The sequence below is a fragment of the Neolamprologus multifasciatus genome, chromosome 10 (assembly GCF_963576455.1).
Source record: "Neolamprologus multifasciatus chromosome 10, fNeoMul1.2, whole genome shotgun sequence".
Lineage (NCBI taxonomy): Eukaryota > Metazoa > Chordata > Actinopteri > Cichliformes > Cichlidae > Neolamprologus > Neolamprologus multifasciatus.
The window spans coordinates 22096330-22115575 of NC_140448.1; the positions used below are offsets into that span (position 1 = coordinate 22096330).

At 39.5% G+C, this 19246-nt stretch overlaps 1 protein-coding gene across 1 annotated transcript in view; it reads left to right on the forward strand.

Moving 5' to 3' along the window:
• Positions 1 to 19246, forward strand: part of stk32a (serine/threonine kinase 32A) — a 73192-nt gene that overhangs the window by 34892 nt on the left and 19054 nt on the right. Inside the window, exons 6-11 of the mRNA XM_085173950.1 lie at positions 1822 to 1859; positions 9249 to 9338; positions 12358 to 12461; positions 14612 to 14728; positions 15788 to 15913; positions 17252 to 17380. Of these exons, the coding sequence (XP_085030076.1) occupies positions 1822 to 1859; positions 9249 to 9338; positions 12358 to 12461; positions 14612 to 14728; positions 15788 to 15913; positions 17252 to 17380 (604 nt within the window). The remainder of the gene's footprint in view (positions 1 to 1821; positions 1860 to 9248; positions 9339 to 12357; positions 12462 to 14611; positions 14729 to 15787; positions 15914 to 17251; positions 17381 to 19246) is intronic.

A 19246-nucleotide genomic window follows, 5' to 3' on the forward strand; every position in this document is an offset into this window, starting at 1 on the left:
TAAATGCTTTGAATACCTCCTAAGAGTAGAACGGGGCTATTTATATTTAAATCACGATTTAGATCTAATTCCACAAACATATATTGCTTCAGCAGGACAGTGAGGTGTTACTGTGGTGCTTCTTGATGATAAACACCCACCAGCCACTGTTAATTACACCTGTTAAGCTGCTTATTAACACAAATGTCTCATCGCTTGGCAGCAATTAAGTTTATCTGGGCATATAGAAATGTTTAAGACGACCTGTTGAGGTTCAAAGCGGGCATCAGAATTGGGAAGAAAGGTGATTTAAGTGACTTTGAACACGGCATGTTTGTTGGTATTAGACAGGCTGGTGTTTTCCCACACAACCTTCTATAGTGTGTACAGAGAATATCTGAATAAGAGAAAATATCCAGCGAGCCAGTTCTCTGACTGAAAATGCCTTGTTGATTCCAGAAGTCAGAGGAGATTGGCTAGACTGCTTCAAGCTAACAGGAAGGCTCAAATAGCCACTTGTTAAACCAAGGTATGAAGAATCTGTGAGCACACAGGTCAAACATTGTAGCAGTTGGACAAGAGCACACTGAGCGTCACTCCTGTCAACTAAGAAAATAATTCTGAGGCCACAGTTCACATAGGATCACCAGATTTGGACAATAGGTGATTGGAAAAACGGTGAGGAGTCTCGTCATCAGATCTCAATTCAGTATGCCATCCTGGATGGGAGGTTTGCCTCATGGATGTCAAATTTGCAGCAACTCCATAGTCCAGTACTAATGAGCTATAAAGTGCCTAGTAAGTGCACGTTGGGTTAAAAAACATAGAAAAATGCCCCCCCCCCCCCCCCCCCCCCAAAAAAAAAAAAAAAAAAAAAAACGTGGTAGAAAATAGGAGAAAAACAAGCACATGGTGCGGAGAAGCTGTGACTTTTGAAAGGGTCTCGGTCCACACCTGCCACTCTTCTCAGGTTTCAGGTTTCTGCTCCCACAGTTTAACCTGACGCCCCCCGTTCTCTCATAAATAGTTAAGATTCATTTGTGTTCATCACACAGCGAATGTAAGAGATCACCATTTTAAAGTTTCCTTATTAAATATTGTTTTTTGCTTAAGTGAAATGATTCAAAAGAACTGCATGCCAGTCAGCTGTACATTCACCTCCTTTTTAAAGCAGATATAAGGCCTTTTTAGGATAAAGAAGAGAAGAATTAAGTAATTAATATGAGTAATCTCAGCTCCTTGGCAGAGATGACAGTGCCACCTACAGAAACTCAAACGTCACCAGCAGCAAATAAGACATCAGAGTACCACCCACGCTGTTTTGTTCACAGGTGAACTGCCGGAATTGCTATGCACACCAGAGCCTCGTGCACTTATCACAGTGGATGACGCAACACACCAACGTTTCAGATTTCACAGATTACTACCTTAAAGAAGACGTTATCACACAATTCCCCTGACTGCACTAAAATTACAACAGCTTCAAAGTTATAGCCTTAGTTGGATAAAATGTTTAATGTGAATGTGAAAGCGTTCTTATAATTGTGATTTTGATGCATTTGAAACTCGCAAGCTTTCATTCTCCTGATTGGATCTCGAGCATCATAGTCATTTTCTAAGGTGTCTGTTCAACAAGTAATCAGTACTTTGATCCACTGTGTATTTAAGAAACACTGTTTTTTTTTATCATTTTGATTATTTTGGGGTTTGCAAATCCCAACCATGCGTCTTCTACAAATTGTGCTGCATATCTGCACAATTTGTGATTTACAAACACAAATCTGAATCCGATTTGTGATATCCAAAGATTAATTTTACTGTATTCTCTGTGTCCCTTTTCAGAGACATCAAACCTGACAACATACTACTAGATGAACATGGTAAGATGCCCTGTTTCTTTATATTTTTTTATTAATTAATTAATTTCAGTGTCAGTGAATGAAATTTCCATCAAAAACACTCACCGTTAAAAATTCAACACTTCAACTGCATCTAACTAAGAATTTCACCCAACCTCTAACCTCTGGGTTGCACAATTGCACAGATCAAAGTAGCTGCAATGCACAGAGACAGCTTTCACATTTACTGACTCCATAGTCTTGCAACACAAAGCAGCACAAAGTGGGAAAATGTCTCTTACCAGAGAAGGCCTGCACAAGTGAAATCTTATGTTTTGTCCAAACTGTCAGTTTGAGTTGGCTGAAGCTGTGTGACATTTAAGCGAAGCTTTTTTTCTTTCTCTCTGAACCATGGGATAAAATAAAATGGAGTGATGTAACGGGGAGTGGAAAACAAGGTTATTTTCATCATGTCTTCTCCATGTGCGAAAAGAGAAACTTACTTAGAATTCTTGTGTGTGTGTCAGAAGGATGGAATTATTGATAGAGTTTCATAACAGGTTTTAGTGTCAGCTCTCGATTCAGTAAGTAGACGACGTTTTATTATTCTGTATTCTTCACTGTGAAGAAAAGAATGGGAATTGTTCTTATGTAAGAACGGCAAAAATAAGCTTGAATTCCAAATTTTGTTATACGAGGGAAGACTCAGTCATGACACTATGACACACAGTCGCTTAAAGTTCAGGGATTTAATCTAGAAGCATAAGTAGATAGCTGCGAAAGAGTCCGGAGACAACATTTTAAATGCAGCATCGTCCAGGTGGATGTTTTTGTGAGGTATATTCTTGGCAAATGGGTTGCATAGTTTTGGATTGTGAGAACAGGTCCCACTAAAGGATATCGGGCTCTGGTGCCACCTTAGTGGATTTTTTCATCTGACACTTTGGTCAGATAATTAACCTGCTGGAGGCCAGTTTGTTGGGCTCTGGTAGTGCTCCTCCTGTTCCTCGTACAAAAAAGCAGATTCTGATCCTGCTGCTGGGTTGATGGTAAATGGCCTGTATTGGTATAGCGCTTTACTAGTCCCTAAGGACCCCAAAGCGCTTTACACATTCAGTCATCCACCCATTCACACACACATTCACACACAGGTGATGGCAAGTTACCACAGCCGCCCTGGGGCGCACTGACAGAGGAGAGGCTGCCGGACACTGGTGCCACTGGGCCCTCTGACCACCACCAGTAGGCAACGGGTGAAGTGTCTTGCCCAAGGACACAATGACCGAGACTGTCGGAGCCGGGGCTCGAACCGGCAACCTTTTTTTTTTTTTTTTGCCTGTCCCATTTGGTTCTTTAGCCATCAGAATTGTTGTCTGAAGACCAACAAGGATACCCGATGGATTTATTTTGCCAAATGGATCATCATGGCATTGCCGTATTGGTCCATTTGATCGACCTTTGTTTTTATTATTTATTTTATTTTATTTTCAGTTGTTACAGACGGGACAGACATGAGTGAGGGATAGGAAAGGGAGAAAGAAAGAGGAAGGAAAAGAAAAACAGAAGGGGAGAGGGACAGTGAGAAAGGGGGGAAAAAATATCTCCTGGATCACCTGTTGAGAGAAAAAGAATAGAAAACAAGCAAAAAAAAAAAACCAAAGCAACATACTAAACACAACACCATCGCATTAATCTAGCTAAGTGTAAACAGCAGTAAATACTAAATATTGAATGTTGTTGTGCAGCACGCAGGACAGACAGCGCACAATGTGCAGTGCAGTGAACACCCGTGTGCACACCTGTGTGGATCGGCGTGCTTGTATTCAAATGGTTTCCCCATGTAATGGTCTGCAAGAGGATGTAGAGAGCCATAGCCCTGTCCCCCAGGGCATGAAGCAGGCATGGAGGAGATCCAGGCCCCAGACATCCAGAGGCCCCAGAGTGCAAGAGCCCAAGGAGGACCACCGGAGGGGCATCCGTGCCACCTTCATGGGAAGGGCTGAGGATCCCCAGACGAGGGGAACCGGCAACCTTTCGATTACAAGACAAACTGCCAACTCTCGAGCCACGATCACACGATGGCCTTTTGTGGCCCTGTCCAGCTCTCTATGTTTGAAAGCACCTATCTTTGTATCTCCACCACTTTTTAAACTGTCCTTAGAGACACAACAAACCTTTTTGTGAAGAATGTGATGGGTGTGCAATTTTGAAAGATTTGGACTATCTGTGCAACCTGTACGGGCTACAGTTACCACTCGTAAACAAGTAAAAACATGGCATTATTAACAAAAAACGATCTTATTTATGCATGAATTCTATTTTTATTATTATATCATATTTATTTGCACTTGTCTTTTAAGGTCATGCTAGTTTGTTTGTCATATTCCTGTTTTCTCTGTTTCACCGTGTAACAGGACTGTAAATGCATCAATTGCTCTGCAGTAGGTTTTAAATCTAACTTAACAGGGACACGACTTTAAGGTGTTTTTGTTGGTTATCATTATAGCAAAGGCTGTCTAGCAGTGCACTGCTGATATTTAAATCAGTGCATAACTAATTCACTAACTAGACTGGAGAATTATTTCCTTTGTTTTAAAAAGCCGCCTCACATCAAAGTGTCCGTTTTGTTCATATACTGCAGTGTAGTGCACACATGCACAGACACACACACCCCTAAACTCCTTAGATATCAGAGGGCATGGGGCAGCTGCTCAAGAGAGCCAAGGGGATATGTGGGATGGCAGCCCTGCTGTCACAACAGGCAGACAAAGAAAGACAGACAGAGAAAGAGCGTGAGGCGAGGATACGACACAAAGGAGGAAAGTGATGAACACACATTTCTGAAAAGATTTATCAAAGGAGAAAAAATACAACAGACAGGCAGAGATGCATAAGGAAAGAACAGAGATAAAAAGCGAAAAGCAGAGAGAAAGTGCATTTGAGGGAGGGGAGAAAAAAAGGCAGCATTGACAGCTCCTGCCTAATTTCCACAGGACAACAGACGTTCACTTGTGGTTCCTGTCTGTATGTGTGTGTGTCCTTTAAAACTCACTAAGCACTTCTCTCCTCGTCCTGCATTCTGCCCACACTCTTGTTTTTTTCCCTGCATAGACCTTTAGTTTACCTCTTCACTGAAGTCTAAAACAGCATGAGGTGTCAGAGGGGGGTAGCAAGCTGTTTGCTTCTGCATTTTGAAAGCTGGAATTGACCTGTGCTCCTGTATCCCTCTGGGAGCTGCTTCATATAGAGAAAAACAATTTACTCGTGCAGTTGTGACGTTGCTTTGTTAAACAGCATAGCGCTTAGGATGCTGAGTGAAGCTCCAGGAGGGCCAGGTCTATTTTATCCTCTGTGAGATTGTATGCACCTTTCCTACGAAAACGAACACACAGCACATTAAAAGAATATTGTGATTTAAACCACGGGTCTCTTCTCCACTACCAAACAAACACTGATAATTGCATCTGCATACGTATGGCACGTCATCTGACTCATAAAAGGTAGCATGCGATCGTTCTGTTTTAGACAAAGCAGGGAGCGTTCAAGCTAACACACACCTACAAGCTAAAATAGCAATGACTTCCATGTGTGTGTCAACTAGCAATCTTCACGGCATGAAAAACTATCACTGTGCTTGAAATTGGAGTTCTGGAATACTGGCTTTTACCTTAATGAGGAAGATTAATGATTAGTATGCTTGAGGTTACTTTAACAGTCTCTACATGTGTTGAGTGAAGGCAAAGCATGTCTTCATTATTTCACCATTATGATTTGACAGCTCAAGTGCTTCTTGTTCATTGTGGTATTATGTGGCATAAATCAGATTGCACAACAGCGTTTAGGCACACAGGGATTTGAAAGGTGGAACCCGTGGCACCTGATTGCAGAGTTTACACACACTCTGGTGAGACAACCCGACACCAATGTCACAAACAAAGATTATTACACTAGTGAGATACTGACTGAGAAAAGCCCGGGATGGCTTATTTCAGCAGACTTCAATCCACGGTCTTTGTTTTGGCATTACCTCAACAACAGCTCACAGATCAAAAAGATTATGAATATTAACACATTAATTTCAAATATTTCTGATGCAGAACAAAATCCTTTTTGGCTCAAATGCTTTCAGTGTAATAATATTAATATAAAAAAGACTGAAACGAGGCACCGGTGCTGATTTAGTTGAGGTTCTAGACAGTTTTATTAGGAAAAAAGAGAGAGATGCACCGTGTAATGCTGGTTAAATAACACTTAAGAATAAACTGTAGGGGTAGTTTTCTTTCAGTCCTCAGATGGGCATTGCAACTGAAAACAGTCATTGCTTAAAAGTGTATAAATGAAGAAACCTCTGGTTGCTTACATCTCACATGTAGTGCACAATTTGCTGGATGATGTCACTTTTTGGGAAAACTTCAGACTTTATGCTGTATGGCCCTGCAGTAAGTGTTAATACACATAACTGTGGCTATAAAAATGGATCCAAGAAATTGATTTGGGTGCATGTTGTGAGGTATTGTTAATGAAAGCCATACTAAAAATAGAAGAGCTATGCAGCAGCAGGATATGGCCTAAGCAAACCTTGACAGTTGTCGTGGTAATCCTATAAAACACATTAGATAACTAAGCCACCAGGCCTCCTGCTGAACCATTGTTCAGTGGCCACTTAAACACTCACAAGCAGGGACAGTGGAATGGTACTTTAAAATAAAAAGAATCACCCAGGGATCCACTTAAGCTTAACTCATAATGCACCCCACGAGTCAAGAGCCGCTACTTTATTAAATCCATCCACTGTAACTGGCAAGTGTTCCATGGATGCCCAACTGTTGTGACGCACCTCTTATGAGGTATTCGAAGCAATTCATTAAAATCCTGCCACTTAACACGATCAACAATAGGGAGTTGATTGGTGATTTGAGAAAAAAAAAGGTACTCATACAAATACAAATACACACTCCACTGTTAAATCAATGTATACTACATTGTATACCACTTATTCATCCCAATCATTAAATTCGGCAGTTCCAACCACTTTCATGGCCACAGGTGTATAAGATCAACTACGGAGGCATGCAGACGGCTTCTATAAATATTTGTGAAAGAATGGGTCGTTCTCAGGAGCATGGTACCGTGATATGATGCCACCTGTGCAACAAGTCCAGTCATGAAATTTCCTTGCTGCTAAATATTCCACAGTCAGCGGTTAGTGGTATTATAGCAAAGGGAGTGAGAGCAACAGCAACTCAGCCACGAAGTGTAAGGCCACATAAAATCATGGAGAAAGTCAGCGGATGCTGAGGGACACAGAGGTCACCAGCTTTCTGCAGAGTCAATCACTAAAGACCTTCGAACTTCGTATACTTTTCAAATTAACTCACTCACTCATCATGGAATTGGTTTCCATGTCTGAGCAGCTGCATCCAAGCCTTACAACATCAAGCGCAATGCAAAAAAGTCTAACGCAGCAGTGTAAAGCAATTTGCCACTGGACTCTAGGGCAGTGGAGACGTGTTTTCTGGAGTGACAAATCATGCTTTTCCTTCTGGAAGCCTAATGGACGAGTCTGGGTTTGGAAACTGCCAGGGGAAGGGTAATTGTTTGACTGCACGGTGCAAAGTGTAAAGTTTGGTGGAGGGGTGATTATGGTGTAGGGTTGTTTTTTAGGAGTTGGGCTCACCCCAGTTTGGGGATGGTCCCTTCCTGTTCCAACATGGCTGTGCACCAGTGCACAAAGCAAGGTTCAAGTCTGATAGAACACCTTTCGGATGAATCAGAGCGGAGACTGCAGGCCAGGCCTTCTCACCATCATCAGTTTATGACTGATATTAAACCCTATGGATTGAGAACAAGATGTCAATCAAGTTCAAATGCATGTGAAGGCAGACGAGCGAATACTTGGCAATATAGTGTCTGTGAAGTGGGGTAAGCTGAGCTCTTTGAGGTTCCTGGGCTTTTCTATATCACAGAGAACTTGTCATTGTCATCACATTTCTCCATTGTTGTAAACAAAGCTCAGAAAAGACTGTAGTTAAGACAGGAAATGTACAAAGCGAAAGTCCTTCACCAAGTTATTGTAAACTTCTGCAGGAGAAGGATCTAAATCCCCAAACAAGCTAGAAGGCTCTGCATCTTTTGATTAATGCTATTAACACAGTAATATCGGTGAGGTGTCTGCATAGTGCCAAAACAAAGTCATCCACAGCCTGTTCACCCTGCTGCCACCATCGTCCCTGTTGATCGAGAAGTTTCTGCTAATTCTTTCCTCAGGCTATGAGACTGAGCTGAATTCATTCTCCACATTTCATCACTTATAATATGTTTTAATTTTTATAATTATTATTAATTTGTAAAATCTGCTTTTTTTTCTTGTTATTAGCAAAAATGGAGTACTCTGCAATTATATTACCTCCTTATGAAGCACAAGAATTGCTAAAAGGAATCTTCAATCTTGAGAAATTAACAATTAATAATACAAATAATGCAAAAACCATTAGCCTAAAAGCATGTGCTACCGGTCCTCAGAGACTTAACTCAGCCGAGGCAATGAAAACCCCGGTTCTCAATGAGCTGGTCTGAGATTGACAGTTTGCTTAAAGTCTATTCAAGACAAACTAGATAATTTTGTCCTAGCAGTGCAGCATTTTGAGGACAGCTGTCTTTTTCTTCTCACTCCTGCAGTCTAAATTTCCTGTCTAAATCTGTTTCCTGTAAAGAAAAAACAGATGAAAACATAGAGAGATAATTTCTAAGTGCTGATCTATTTTAGGTATACGGGGGTCTTGGACTTTTCCAAGCTGTGCTGGGGTGAGAGGTGTGGTCCACCATGGACAGTTTGCCTGTCCACCACAGGGTTAACAGAGAGACACATACAACCACAAACACTCACATTCATACCCACAGCCAAATTAGGGACACCACTTGCCCTAACATGCAGACTTACAGAACGGCCACATCCGTCCTCAAGCTTCAAATCGGGAACCTTCTTTCTGGGAGGTGACGGTGCTAACCACTGTGATACTCACAGGAAAAAAGGCAGAAACACAAAGAAAAACAATAAAGCCTCACTCATACTAAAGCATCATTTGAGTGTCAACTGCTGTTTGAGCTCTGCTACACAGCTGTCACAGTGATCCAACTTCATTAACAGAGCTCCTTTGATAATAACAGAAAACCAAATATTCTTCCATGTGCTTTTGAAAAGTCACACACCAGTACCTGAAAATACTTCAGACTGCAAAAAAAGCAGCAAAAGAAATGGGAATTAATAGAAAAATACATTTTAAACTTCTTGGTTTTATAACACACTATATCAGTATCTCTGTGCATGGCAAACCCTGCAGTATGTGTTATATTGCAATGCAATATGACACAGGTCAGTTGTCAAGAATGAGACACGGTCATTTGAGGTAACAAAATCTCTCTGTTCTTTAGGGCATGTCCATCTAACAGACTTCAACATCGCAGCCATTGTAAAAGACGACCTCAAAGCAACATCCATTGCTGGAACCAAACCATACATGGGTAAGAAAATGACATTTTGACAAGAAAAGGCTACTGGAACTGAAACGGTTTGAAACTCTGCCCTTTAATCCTAAGAAATCAACACAATAAATCTTCCTCAGCTTTCGGTGAAGTGGGTTTCCACCGCTGGATGTTTCAAAGGCTGCTTCAATTTTCAGTTAGAAAAAGAATTGTGCAAATGCTGTTGCAGGCTCGGCTCTGAGATTAAGGCGGTAGTTTTAAAAAGAACAAAAACTCTTTTGTTTAAAAAATATTTAAATTATACTTTCATAAAATATTTAAATACACATGATAAAAAGATGAAATATGGATAGTTAACAGAGCTTGACTGAGTGAATTTACATCTGTCACTTTAATAAATTATTAATAAAAGCTACATCCAATAAATAAAACTTTATTTTAAGGTGAACTTTGGATGTTAAAGTTACATTTGTAGTTTCTGATGGGCCTAAAAAACAACAAAAAATATTTGTAGTTAATTTATATGTAAACATATATGTAGTGCATTATTGAGTCTTTATTGCACACTGTAAGAATCATACAATAAAATTAAATAAAGCACTTGCTTTCACTTGTTTCCAGCACATCTTCAGTTTTGTCCTTATCATGAGTCTTAAATCAGGCTTATGTGGATTCAGCTCCAAAGAGATCAGATAGGTTGAATAGGATTTGAGGCCAGTATGAATGATGACCATGTGTTTGGATGTGTTTGTGTGCATGCTTAAAGGGGGCATGTGAACTGTGAGCTTTTTTGTTTTCTTTTTCCCTTATAAATTGTGCATTCAGGTTAGAAAATGACCTTGGAACAATGTGCGACCAGATTCCAGGTGAATTCTCTACGGTATAATAGATAATTCATGGCTGCTCTGGGGAAAAAAAGAACCCTTCCTCCCCTTCTCTAAGAACCTTTAGTAGATAAGCTACACTTTTTCCGTTTCAGCAAGAAGGCAGAGCAAACCTAAAGGAGAAGTGGGGGATTTGTGTGAGAGCCTGCATGTTTCTGAGTATAGTTCCTCACAGTCCTGTGTGTAATGTAGATAAAGATCCGCAGACGAAACGGTAAGAGATTAGCCACGGAAGGCTTTTCTACTGACTATTTAAAATCACAGATGACTAGATGATTCGCTTCCACAGAAGAATAAAAAAACTGTTTTATTTGTTTAATTGTTTTTCTTAATCTGTTATTCATTACAGAGATAATCTGATATAATATAGTTCAAAGAGCATGTCAATATATTTATTTTACCCCTGGGAACAAGAATGAAATTGATGCTTTCCATCACTGAACCCTAAAAGAAATACTCAACAGAAAATGACTTAATCTCTTTTGTGCACAAGCAACCAAGGCACCGTGTACTAGACAGCTTAAATGACATGTACAGATGTTATGCCTGTGGGTATGTTGATACAGATGCTACGCCTGTTTTAAATTAGTCTTTAATTAAGTAACCTAACCCAAACCCTCTGAGAAAAAAGACCAGGAATCATTATTTTATCTGCAAGATAATATTGACCTAAAGATTGGTAATTGTGTAAAAAAAAGTAACAAATAAATACATCCAAGTATATAATTTACTGAACTCATTATTATTATTAAAGAAAAAGTAGAGAAAGAAAGAAAGAAAAAAGGAAGTGTTGAAAAAGATACAGGTACAACATAATGATAACATTTGAGATGATGACACTTACGTTACCTCACTTGACCACTGTTTGAGATTGAGTACAAAGGTGCTACCAGGCAAAGAACTGTTAGCCTAGCAAGAGTGAAATACCTCCAAAGTGCTGACTTCACTGTTAGCTTCCTCTAATGCTATGCTAGTGCTCTTACTAGCTATCTCTTAAAAGGGGGCAATTCGGCACATGCTCATTAGGGTTCTCTCGCTACCTGTGAAAGAAATGCAAAGTGACTTTGTTTCGTATTTGTTAAAATAATATTATCATATACATACATATAAATATTAAAAAGGTAAGTAAGTATATTGTACTGCCACTTTTAAATACATGTATAAATATGTTTTCCAGTATATATGTTCTTAAGTATATAGGCTAAAAAAGATTTACATTACATTTTCTTAATTATTAGATGCTACTACAATAAACTGATTACTTTCAAAGTCACTTCTGTTTGAGTAGGTTAAAATGACTTGTTTTTTATTGTTACTGTTACCCTGAACTGCTGTTACCGTTTTATCCACCAAGTAGGCTGTTGTAGCACTCTGACTTCTTGCATTAAAATGAATAGTCTTTGAACAAAAGGTGCTCTGTGTCTTCTAAACACATTGACCCTACGATCCAACGTCAGAATCTCGACTCATCACGTGAATCAGGCACCGATCCGACACCTCAAACATCTGGGCAACGAGAAGCTCAAAACAAGAGCCCATAGCAGAATAGGCTGTTTGACATTGGCAGAGAAGATTTGGGACAAAAGGTTTTCATGGTCGTAACTCTGCTGGTCAACCCACAAAATGCATTATTTAAGGCAGGGGTGGGTAACTCCAGGCCTCAAGGGCCAGTGTCCTGCAGGTTTTAGATATTTCCTTGATCTAACGCAGCTGATTTAAATGGCTAAATGACCTCCTCAACATGTCTTGAAGTTCTCCAGAGGCCTGGTAATGAGCTAATCATTTGATTCAGCTGTATTGACCCAGGGTAATATCTAAAACCTGCAGGACACCGGCCCTTGAGGCTTGGAGTTCCCCACCCCTAAAAAAGGGGAAATAAACAGGCTTTCCAATGGTAGAAGATTTATTGCCAATAAGCATTGTCACAGCAATGAAAATGATCAACCAAATCTTTTTTGTGCTAAGTTTATTTATCAAACAATTCAAGTACAGATGAAAAAAAATGCTACAATATCCCTGGCCTCCCCCTATTTCATGTCTGGACAAATCCTACAGTTAAAATAAACCCATCCAAACACCCCGAGAGAAGGGAATGAAAAACCATTAATAACACAAGATGTCATAAAGTGTTATAATGCATTATTTATGTTGTACAATATTTTTTTGTCCATCAGCGCCTGAGCTCTTTCAGTCCTTTGAGGGGTCCCACCCCGGCTACTCCTTCTCTGTTGACTGGTGGTCACTGGGGATTACGGCCTATGAGCTACTAAGAGGACAGGTAATTTAGACACATACGGAGTACACCACAATGTCTACATCACAGATTACTTCTGTGCGGTCTGACACACTTAGCTGCATTCAATAATGCATAGGACGCTGAGTGCTAGAAAAATCCTGTTAGTAGGAGTTTAGACAGCCTCTACAAAACAAAAGGAAGATGAAGTTATAATTGAATCTTATGTTTAAGCTGACCTTACTGGGATAGATGTTTAATCGTTTAGTCGTGGTGCGAGACCACTCGCTGCAGCAGAGTGAGAAAATCGAATCCGAGTTATTCAGAGAGCCATATAATTGGAATTGATTTGCAAAATGATATTTATTTATCTTGTGCACTTCCCACCTGGAGAGTTTAGTTCTGATGTCATGGAAGCAAACACAGGACATGATCTTTTTCCTCGGTCCTCCTACTCCATTAGGCTGAGTATTATTGGAGCAGTGTGTTTGTTGTGGACTCAAATCCAACTGCAGCTGCATAATTTCTTCTCATATTTTAGGAGGATTACATAAACTACAGTAACCTCCCTCTGCACTGACAAGGATTCTAAGTCTTTGAAACTTATGGGAAACTGTCATGAACTTTTACTGAAATTTTCTCTTCTCACACATCTATTTATCTTTAACTGTTCAAAGTTATTAGATCTCGTCAATGTTATGGATTTTCTGGGACTTGACACCTCTTTTTAGTAAGGTCTCACTATTCCCAGGAGGCCTGAAAGGGTCACGTATGATGGAGTCTTTTTTAGAACACTATGACCCGACCGTCTTCTGTTTGGTGTCATCAGTTTGTCTCTGTAGAGGCTTCAAGGACAGTCCAGGTGCTTCTTGACAGTGTAGAAACTCACTCTGTTCTCTTATCTGGAGCACTGGAACAGGAGGGGGTATAGGAAAACACCCTTTGGAAGGATAAACTGCCTTCCTTCCTTCATACCAGCTGTAACATATGTGCTACTATCGCTTCTTCTCGATATGAAGTGTGTCCGTGATAAGTGCATCTATATTTTATACTTCATATTTGAGTCATCTGTAAGATTATTTCTGCATGAGGAAAATCTGTTCTCACAATATTTCCATAACAATCACTTTCCACTCCCCTCTATATAAAAAAAAGCATTCTGTCCTCTTTCTGACCTTAGAGCTGCGTCTTCACTCTGGCTGTAATATCTTCTTTCTAACCCTTCCATTACCTTCTCTGAATTTTTTGTCCTTTATCTGACCTCAAAAAGTGACATATTCTTGCTGCCTTCATCATCCCACAAAGCTGTGTCCTCTGCTTTTACAACCATCACTTATTCAGCAGATTATTAATACCTAGAAATGACATAGCGTGACATAGCTTCACTTCTGTAGTCTTTGGGTAGTTCCTTTAGTTATCTCCCCTACTTTATTTTATTCCTCTCTCTGCACATCACCTTTACCAAGACAATATATTTTCACCTCTTCCCTCTGTCTCCTCTGGGTTTTAACATGTTTTTCATTTGACTGACACGTTCAAACATCATCCATAAAGCAAAAGTCAGTTTCTGGGTGTTGAAAACTGGTCTGTTGGATGTGACAAATTATTTGCCTTTTATCTACTTTCAGGTATCTTTTCAACTTCCATTCTCTCTCTTAATCTCCTGCCACTTCTTAATTATAATATATTACTCATAATATTATAATAATTTAACTTTCCCCCTGGGTTTGACCATTGGTTGAATGCTGAGAGTGCTAAATAGGTCACAGTTACTTAGCCTGTATTTCTCCAGCCTTAATTTTTTGCTAACTAGTAGCTGAGCAGTAGTAAATTTTGAAGACTGACACACAAACCTTAGCACTGCAGCCAGTGCATTTAATAAAAGAAAAATGCAGATTTTTCTTTGAAAGCACATAGCCTCCGGTTCCAGTTTGTATTTCACCTTTTACAGCTTATGCAAAGTACAGGTGATCACAGCAATCAGTTGGGGACCAAAGTAATCACAAGGAAGTTTTTGCCAATCAGTTTGGCAATACACATTTTTCCCCCATGACGGTGGTTGCGAGGAGGTCACTGGTCTCGAGGCCTCTGTGACTGGAGCTTTAGCAATTGATTTCCCAGTGACAGTCTCAGGTTGCCATGTCAGTAACACCATATCCCCTCACCTGTTTTTTGCTCTACTTTCCTTATTTCAGAGGCCATATGTGATGAAATCTAGTACACCAGCCAATGAGATCCTGCAAACATTTCACAAGGTCCATCCTAGTTACCCAGCAGCCTGGTCTTTGGAGATGAAGTCTCTTCTCAGAAAGGTAAACAAGCAGCAAATGCATAATAAACAGCAACATAAACAAATTATATTGTTCATGCCTTTGTTTTTCCTGGTACTCTTATTGTCAGTGGGTGTCTTTGCTATTTTGTATGACATACGCTATTTTGAATTTTTCTCCAGTGTGGGAAATCTTTGTCTCCTCTGGGAAGACCATTATCCATATCTGACACCAGCACACTGAGGCTACAGAATCTTAATTAGGAGGTCACTTTCATTGTTACAGCCTCACTTGAATGCAGCACAACTTTAGAATTATAATGGAGTAGAATCAGTATTCAAACATTTAAATTAGTGATGTAGGTGAATGACAGTGTTAACTGTTTGCGGTTACTTGCATACATAAATCAATAAGGTACTATTCCAGAACAAATGCTAAAGCTGAAAACGTAGAGAGACACAGAAAAACAGACACAGGGAAGCTTATACTTCACTATGTGTGAATAAACACTAAATACCAGCCTAAAATTAGAATAGTCTACGTGTTATTCAGTATGTCATTCAGCTGTCAAGCGTGCCTTCGTCTTGTTGTAATACTTAAAAGATGCACGGCTGTTGTAGGATTTGGCTTTTATCTTGGCAGCGATCCACTGCAGTCAAACTGTTGCATTGCTTCGTGCTCAGACTCCTCGAAGCTCATTGGCATTCCAGTTGCATGTGTATATGTGTATGAGGGAGTGAGCAGGAGAGTATAGAGAGAGACGAAAGAGATGTAAAGAATGTGAAAATGCCAGGGAAGAATTTCAGGCCCACAAAATTTGTCCTTCATCTTTTGTCCTTCACAACCCACTGCGTTATCCCATCACCATTAGCTTTCTATATGACTTTCATTTTTTTCCTCCTCCTTTTGTTTCCTCCCTCTTTCTCAAGCTCCCTCTGCATGTCCCTTCTCCAGTACTTCCAACCCCCTTTGTCCCTCATTCTCAGACACATCCTTAAAGGCAAACATGTGCTCATGTCTCAGTGGGACTCTGCTCCTAACTTTTCAGCCATGCCTCCCCGTGGACAGTTGTTCTTACTTTAATCCTTTTGTCGCTTTCAGTTGCTGTGCTTAGATGTCCAGAAACGCATTTCCTGTCTAGCAGAGCTACAGGATCTGGACTACATGTCAGACGTCAACTGGGATGCTGTGCTCAGCAAGCAGGTCCCTCCAGGTTTTATTCCAAATGTGAGTATCAGACATAAACTCAGCACTGTGACAGTGTAGTGCGCAGCAAAATCCTCACATCTGAATGTTTATTTTTCTGCTGTATTACATTTAAATGACACAAATACAACATTGCTGTAAATCAAGGTAAGGAGCACCTAAACAAACATATACCACACTTTAAATAATCCATCCACAGAAGTCTTAAATGACCTTAAAGCTTATTTAGAGTATCATGACACAAGTTTGTTTTTTAACGTATTAGATTATAAATACCAAGGTTTTTTCTGCCGTATTTTTCCCATACTTATTTCCATACCAGTATTTCAGGTATTTACCCTAAAGCGGGTAGTGAAAAATGAAGATGAAGCCACTGTTCAGTTAATCTTTTGTACCCTGTCTGTAAACACTGCCCCCTGCTGTTTAAGTTGGCCCAACTACTTATTGTAGATATCTAGGCAGAAAGAGAACAGAAAGAGTCTTAGACACAACTCAAAGCAGCTAAAGAAGCTAAAATGTGTATCTACCAGCAGCTATATAGTCAATGAGTCATTATGGCAAAGTGGATAAAGCTAATAATGCCGTTAGACAGGGAGTCAAGCTGCTTTGCTGACAAGCTCATGTAGTATCTTCTGTAATGTCAGGTTCTTCCGAGCGTTACAAAAGTTACAGCTGGTGATTGAAGGGTGTAAATGAGAATCTGCAAGTCCAAAGTAAATTTGACAGGCTCACAGAAGAGCTTTTAGAAAGAAAAGAAAACCTGTACAATAATGTAATGATTAAATAACTCTAAAAGTCTCCTAAAAGGTGACAGTAACTGTTAATGCTTTGCTCTGAGCTGACTGTCCAATGACTGTTGGAAGTAAACAGTTAACTAAATGACTTTATCTAGTTCCAGTCTATAGCAGAGCAGAGCAGCTGGTATCCCCAGCGGTCAGGCTACCACAGCAGAGGAAAGGCACAGAGGATCGATGGGGAATTGACAGTGTCTTTCTGTTTAATTATAGGCACATGCACAGTCTTTAATCCCTTCCACACTGTTAATGTTTGAACACTGAGGGAAAACTCAGCCCTTATGTTTTGTTTCCTAACTTTATAGCACTCAGTGTCTTACCTTGTTTCAGTTTGTTTTTTATCATATATTACTGTGTTCTGAAGCACTGTTGAACATTTCATTGTCAGATATTTAGTGGTACAAAACATTTATTGATGCAAAATTCTAAATTTTCCTCATCATGTTTCTAATACAACACGGAAACCTGCATTGCCATTTGTTTTTTGTCTTGTTTTTTGACACCAAAATAGCCACGTCTATGCCTTTGATTATATGTCTTTCTTTATATGAATATGTCACTGTAGAGGCGAAGGCTAAACTGTGACCCCACATTTGAGCTAGAGGAAATGATCCTGGAGTCCAAACCACTTCACAAGAAGAAGAAAAGACTTGCTAGAAAAACCAAGGAGCATGGCTCTGATGGCTCTCCGCAGGTAAGGCCATAAATTTATACATTTAGATCATATTTACATCCTGTTATGTTAGGGTAGTTAACATATGTTTGATATTGATGATTGATAATAATTTTTTACAACTGTGTTTATCTTAGGAAACTAACATGTTTAATGTTTTTGGTTTAGAATATTTTTCTCTCATTATTTTCATTAATGAGGAATGAAGAAAAAGACTGGAAGGTAAAAGGTCGAGTGAGATATGGGAGAACATACCCACACAATTTTTTCATGACGACAGTATGAACTCAGAAAGATCAAACTAGATTAAGATGCATATAAATTGTACGGGAATGTGTGTTGGATATGTTTATACTTTACCACACAACAGAAAAATATCAGATACTTCACACCTAGAGTTGGCACACACACTTCAAAAAAAGGCCCACGATCTAACCTGTTGCACGCACGCATACAGCCAATGCCAAAGTTACAAAGTTTGACCCGACTCTGACCCTTTGGCACAGAGGAACAATTTATGGAATTCCTTTTTTTAATAGAAGTGAAGCAATCTGTGTGGTCTAGACTCTAGAGCACACTCTTTGCCACTTTGCAATAAGAACTGACAAGTGCACCATGTTTTATGAAAGCTGACAGCTGCTTGTGGAGGCTTGTCTAAGTGTATATATCAGTAATATCTCACTGTGTGGCCAAACAACATTTCTAAACACTTGGTCCATTTTGTCAGAGAGTATGCCACCTGTTCTAAAGAAATAATAATAGCAGACTTTCAAAGAAATGTCTCTTCTGTCTAAGCGAAGGCTAAAGGGAAGCAACTTTTGAGTCATTCTAGTAGCATTTAGGCAAAATGAAATGTAAGATGGCTACGTTAGAGCGCTAGTGACTCCCAACAAAGGTATCTTTGGGTTACATGGAACAATTAGCCGTAAAAACAGAAACTGCATTTTAGTTTTAAAGGACTGATATTGGAGCCAATTTTAAGGAAGTAAAGAAGCTAACTAAATGGTGTGGATTAGTAGCAGATGTGGATGTATATGTAGAAAAAAAATAAGATGATAGGGTGATTAAATAAATTAATTAAACATAATAGATAAGTACTTGAAATTAGTAGCCAAATGTGGGAATTAAAAATCTGGGATGTCTTTACCAAAATGAATGGCTAGCAGTTGAGGTGTTAGCCAACAGTATGGATTATTTATTAGCTGTTACAACAACCAGGTACAATTAAAATTGTTACCTAAAAACAATAGATAAACTGTTGTTTGGCAAGTGAGTGCAATGGAATAAATAACTCTTTCATAGTGTCAGGGACCAAGCAGTAAAGCATAAAGGACACAGGTGTTTTAATTCAAAAAGGGGGTTTTATTGACCCAAAAATATGAAAATATATTTAACAAAGCCAAAACTTAAACAGGCAGACCAATAAAAGAGGTCAACTCAATAGACTAAACTCAAGATAATAATAAACAAAACCTCAAACAAACATAAGATAAACTGACCTGCTGAAATGACATGGGGGAACTTAAATACTGGTTTAGCTAAACCAAATGACACACACAGGGAAAACAAGATGGCTGCCATATAACCAACTAATACAAAACAATTAAACAAACATGAAACACCCCCCCAGGCCATGAAGCATGTGGTGCAATCCAATTAGGCTGTCAGTGGTACTTCAGGTGTACTGCCTCTGCTATGGTTGGGCAATCAGCTAAACTCCTTCCCCACATCAAGACTCTGATGACACGATTCCCGGTTCACAGGTTTATTGACACAGGGAAAGGTGAAACTGTAACAAACAGTACAAGGCATAATCACTGTACTTATTCACCATGTACATATATAACAATGAAAATATATTAACCCAGTTTTTCAATATGTCAACAT